The sequence below is a fragment of the Mesitornis unicolor genome, unplaced genomic scaffold (assembly GCF_000695765.1).
Source record: "Mesitornis unicolor isolate BGI_N332 unplaced genomic scaffold, ASM69576v1 scaffold4664, whole genome shotgun sequence".
NCBI classification, from domain to species: Eukaryota; Metazoa; Chordata; class Aves; order Mesitornithiformes; family Mesitornithidae; genus Mesitornis; species Mesitornis unicolor.
Window position 1 is genome coordinate 3,599 of NW_010181914.1, and position 5,273 is coordinate 8,871.

General features: G+C 48.5%; 1 protein-coding gene across 1 annotated transcript in view; it reads right to left on the reverse strand.

Annotated features, from left to right (window-relative positions):
• Nucleotides 1-1,124: 1,124 nt before the first annotated feature.
• The window catches only part of SGSM2 (small G protein signaling modulator 2), a gene marked incomplete at its 5' end in the record, with an annotated part of 24,334 nt that continues 20,185 nt past the window's right edge, over nt 1,125-5,273 (reverse strand). The window contains 7 exons of the mRNA XM_010183574.1: nt 1,125-1,213; nt 1,680-1,847; nt 2,383-2,479; nt 2,770-2,879; nt 3,329-3,411; nt 4,210-4,334; nt 5,003-5,273. The exon at nt 5,003-5,273 is cut by the window's right edge and continues 155 nt beyond it. Coding sequence (XP_010181876.1) covers nt 1,125-1,213; nt 1,680-1,847; nt 2,383-2,479; nt 2,770-2,879; nt 3,329-3,411; nt 4,210-4,334; nt 5,003-5,273 — 943 coding nt within the window. The remainder of the gene's footprint in view (nt 1,214-1,679; nt 1,848-2,382; nt 2,480-2,769; nt 2,880-3,328; nt 3,412-4,209; nt 4,335-5,002) is intronic.

Consider the following 5,273-nt stretch of genomic DNA (forward strand, 5'->3'; position numbering starts at 1 on the left):
CTCCAGCGCAGCAGCGACCCTGCAGTCCCCTCTCTCTGTGCAGGATGGGGTGAAACGTGCTCTGCGGCTGACAGCATGCGGCCAGGCGGGGAAAGGAGAGGCCCAAGCGCGGATCGGATCCCATGCAACCACTGCAGCTGCTCCATCTGGCAAGTGCCGATACCTGGGTGAGCTGGTTTGTGTTTGCAGCTCCCAAGGAAAGGCCTCCCAGAAAGCTCTGCAGAGCAGGGAGGCGGCACAGGGAGCGATCTGGAGGAGGCTCGGCTCTGCTGTGTCTGCTCTGTAACGCAGGATCTCAGCTTCGTGGCGCTGCACAGACACTGGGAGCGTGGGAGCTCCTAAGATGAGCGGGGAGCCTGTTTCTGTGCTAAACGTGTGTTAACCTGAACTAAGTCAGGCAGATCTCATCGGGGAGCATCTGCAGAGTACGTTTGCCAAGTGAAATGAAGGCACGGCTGCAGCATGTGCAGGCCACGAGGACTGAACAGCGGGAGCCAGTCAGCAAAGGCTAACCGATGGTTTTAGCTCATGTTGCCAGACCTTCACGCTCAAATTAATGTCAGTTTATGGCCAGTCTCCCAGCTGGTAACCTTATTTACGTTAATCGCTGCTAAACACTCTGCTAAATGCAAATCCAACTGTTTTAGCAACAGGAGCTCAAATGCTTTCTCTCCCGTGTTACGGACACCGAGTCCATGAACGCGCTCCCCCAAGGACCCAGTTCAGTGCTTGCAGCGCCCGAGCATCCTCTGGATTGGCCTCACCTCCCTGGAAGGCTCCAGCAGAGCACACGTGCATCAACTTCAGAGGTGCGGTAAGTCAAGTATCAATGTTCTGGTGTGTCAGATCCCCCCTCTGTAATACCTCAGCTGTGCAGACACAGTCTTGTAGAGAGGGAAGTAAGAGAATGCAAAAGGATTTGTACAAAGTGAGTGTAGCAAGGACTATCAAACACAAACCTTATCTGGTGAAGGAAAAGTTCTGGTTTTAAAAGTCTGTTACAAATCTCTTCAGTATTTATTACATTACATGGAAGATGCAATTAAAACACCATTTTGAAGTTACAGTGCAAGAAATGCTCCGTCCGATAGCTCTCAGGGCCCACAGTGACAGTCTGCTCCTTGTCACTTATTTTCAATCAGTGTCTGCACTTTGTAGACAAGGTCTCTTGCTATCCTCAGAATCTCCTCGGCATTATGGTGCTCTGCCATTTCTAAAAGACACAGACAAACATCCTTAACTGTCAGCAGCAGGAACTGTTCTGCCCTAGCACTGATGTTAATTAGCAGCAATCCAAAAGCACTGCAGGGGAATTAAAGACACAATAAGCGGGTGAACCCCTTAGTGCTGTAGGTCCAGGCATCCAGATCTGATCCTTGTGGTGTCCGTTCTCTTGCTGCACAAATCTGTGCCCACACGTACAGACCCAGACCCTCACCTCCACAGTCAGCATTTCATTCAGCTTAGGCAGGTTTTTATAATCGGGGGTTTTTGAGGCAGGGGGTAGGGGTGGTGGTGGTTTCTTTCGTTTTGGAGTTGTTTGAGGGAAGCATTAACGTACCCTGCACTGCTGCAGACAGTTTGTCTGAGTAAGGGAGGAGCAAACCCTCGTTACTTGCTTTTTATCAGAACGGCTCTCAAAAAAAAAGAATGAAAGAGAAAAAAATAAAGTCTCTTACCATTAAAAAACTTGATGATATCAGTGAAGTCCATGTTGTTATCACGGATAATCTCTCGATAAACTTCCACAAGTGCTAAGGCAATGAAAAGGACAAAATGTTCTGAAGAGATGTGCTTTGCTGCCCAAATAACTTCCCACACTGTAAATACATCCTCGTACAACAATTCTGAATGGGAATAAACATTACAAGAGCATCTGATTATTCAAACTGACCATTTCCCCCTCTCTCACTAACGTCTTACAGGCCTTATGCAGACATCAACAGTACTTGATGACTCCGTTTTCCTCTCCCCCTCTCCTCCAGCCAACTCCTGTCACTTACTGGTGTGAGTACGGCAACAGAATTGGGTTTAAAGGAAAACAAAGACCCAACAGAAATGTGGTGGTGCGGACTCAACCCCAGGAAGATCCCTAAATTGCCATAACCACGTGACAGCAGCACAGGCAGGCCCATTTGTTCTAGGCAGGGCTACAGGATGGGCTGCATGGAGCGAAAACTTGTTTCTGATTATGTTACCAGGAATTTACACACTCCTTGCTGAGCTTTGACTTCATTCCCGTGCTAGCTCATCTCCCAGAGCTGCATTAGCTTTCCTAGCTACAAACCCCTGAGCCCTTGCTACTCGCCATGCAGACATTTAGACCAAAACACAGTGCACAGTTGTGCACAACTCTAAACCATAGGCACGGATCATTATTACCTCTTTTAAAGTCGAGCAGGAACCAGCGGTAGCAGAAGTAGAAGTGAGTGTAGTCTCCGTTCTGGTGCATCAGCTCAAACAGCTCCGAGTCTAGAATCTGAAATGCCAAACAGCGGCTGTCAGTGCCGTGCCTGAAGTAGCGAAGACCAAAGGTGTTGACTCTGGTGGGGCTGCTGTGAATGCTCAGAGCAGCTGCGTAGCACAGACACGTCCTTTTACTGCGTGTTTGCACAGCGCCTGTGCTGTGGGCACCCTGACACAGCCTGACAAGGTGACGAGTGACTGCCGGGCGCGTACGAGGTGACAACAGCCAATGTTCACCGTCATTTTAAAGGTCCCAGGGGCAAGTTACAGATCTTATTTCAAATAAGATGGAAAAAGACTCACTTGGATCAGGGACCGCATGTTGGCAAAGTGCGTGTCCATAGCACCTCCGTTGGGGAAGTTCTGGCTCATCCTCGTCATCAGGTGGCTGAAGCAGCTGTAAGCCAACTGATCTGCAGAGACAAGGCAGGACACTTGGTAATGCCAACTGCGGGACTTCCTTCAGCCAAAACCACCTGATGGACTTTCCCCTTGGCTGTTCCCTAACCCATCACTGGTGTTTAGATGAAACAGAAGGCAGTACCTCGCTCCGGACCGTTTTTACTAGCTGTGTTTCAAAAGAACCCAGCTTGCAGCCGAGTTTTCAGCTTCAACAGCTGGAGGAACACAGCTGCTTTGAAAATGTAGTAAAATTCAGTCTCAAAGTTAGGGAGTGAACAAGGAATCCCCAAGTGCCAATGACGGGCATTTCAGCAACAGCCACACGGAGAAAATACAAATCAAGAGCTGCAGGTTTGATGTTCAAAAAAGCCCTGGTTAATGCACACAACTTCTGGAACTGTGTTTCTAAAGACAGACCTCCCTCAAATACCAACGTGTTCCAAAAGAAAGCCCTTCCTACCATTGTCCAGTATAACCATCAAAGGAGCCAGGAGGTCACACATGCCTTGAACATAACCAACTTCCAGGTGCTCCCAAACATAACTGCAGAAACACAAGAGATCACAGGATTAAAAATCCTCTTCCTGCACGGTGGCCTCAAAAATTTGCCTTACACTTAAAAGCTTCCAAAAGGAGTCGTATTTTAAGTGTCATGTTCTAGCGTGCTGTGCAAGGTAAGGCTAGCAGGCCAGAGAACCACAACTCTAATCACCCTGGTACAAAACGACAGGTATTTCTGCTGGGTGTTTTTGGGATAATTCCTAGTGGCTCTATAAACAATCCAGAGTGAGGACAGAGCCGGAGAGACAGGAATCTCTCCTGTAACACAACTCTCGCTGTAAACTCTTCATGTGCTGTGAAGGGGTAGAAGAACGTGACCAGTGGTTACTCACAGAATGAATTAACTAAAGCCGAGCTTTGCTCTTCCTGCTCCTGAGAAGCTAAATGTTGTCCTGAAGTCTCATTTGATTATGCGAGATCAAGTCTTAAGCAGCTGTAGAATGTGTGTGTCTCAGAACTGTTTAACACTTCACAGCCCTGGGTTGTTTTCTGCTCTATTTCAGACCTGTATTGTCCTGAGCAGAAGCCGAAGCTCACAGTACGCGTAGAGCAGCGTTCACGGTGACTGACCGGGTCTGACTCTTGAGGTAGGATCCTCTCAAGCCTGCACTCAGACTTGGGCCACCCACCGTGACCCACCATCCTACCTCCTCCTCCTCCTCACAAGTTTTTTTAAGTTCGTCAGTGAACATTCTTACACAGACTGTTGTTTTTGTACAGTTACAGTTCATGGGTTATGACAGAAATGTGAAAAGTAGTTCAGCTTACAAGCTGTGTTACCTGCACATGACGTTTCGGAGTTTCTCCAGGTTATCGGCAGTAAAATACCAGTAATTCCGATCGCATCTCTGGACATCTTTATCAATTCTGTGTAAATTTAAGGCAACGGTGTCCAGTAGCTCTATCTAGAAGAGAAAAGTTTTAGTCAGATCTGCTGAGTTTAAAGCATTCCCAGGACTTGGTGCAGATTCACTTAGAATCAACACACCAGAAGTACATGCCCCAAGTATAATTGCACTGAGGGCACCAGAACACTCAATTACCATCAAAAATCCCAGGCAAAGTGCATGCACTCTCACTGGTGGATGTTCCAAGCCTGTCCTATTTCCAAAGGGTTATTTCCAGTTGAACAACTCGGCAGAGAGAGAGGGGCAAATACTCAACTAGCGACCTGTTCACAGGAACACTATCAGTGAATGGTGGAGTCTTCAATCTAGACTGAGGTTGTGGTTCAGTTTGATTAAATGCGGGGTTTAGCTTGAATTAAACGACGCTGAAGTCTTACAAGTGAAGTCGTCCACATATCCCCTCAGCCCATGGAAGTTTTTAGCTGCTAGAACTGCGCCACATTCTTTTCCTTGCCCTCCCGCTCAAAACCAGACAAATTTTTCTTGCTGTCTTATTTCCAATCCAGCTCAGAATCCAGATTAAAAGATCTGGATGCAACCCCTCAGTTATCATCCCACCACCCGCAGTTCCAGTTTGGGATTGTCTCTCGTTAGATTCTATCTGAATAGAGTGCAAGTCTTTGGTAGAGCAGCGGCGCTGTGCTGGTACTTGTGCTGTGACTTACTGTGTAGGACGCAGCGCAGACAGAAGCAACGTCCATTAAATAATCCACCTGGGCACACAGCTGCTCTTCTGACGCAGAGTCCTGCGACTGCAGCGCCACGGACCGGGCTTTCTGCACGCGTGGTGCCCCTGGGCCGGTCCTTTCCACGTCAGTGCTGCTGTCTTCCTCAGCCCCGTCTTCGAAGGAGCCGCTCTGCCCGTCGTCGATGCTGGACAGGATGCCCGAGGCCACAGAGTAGTTCCTCGAGGACGGCAGGCCCCCGTCGGGGGGG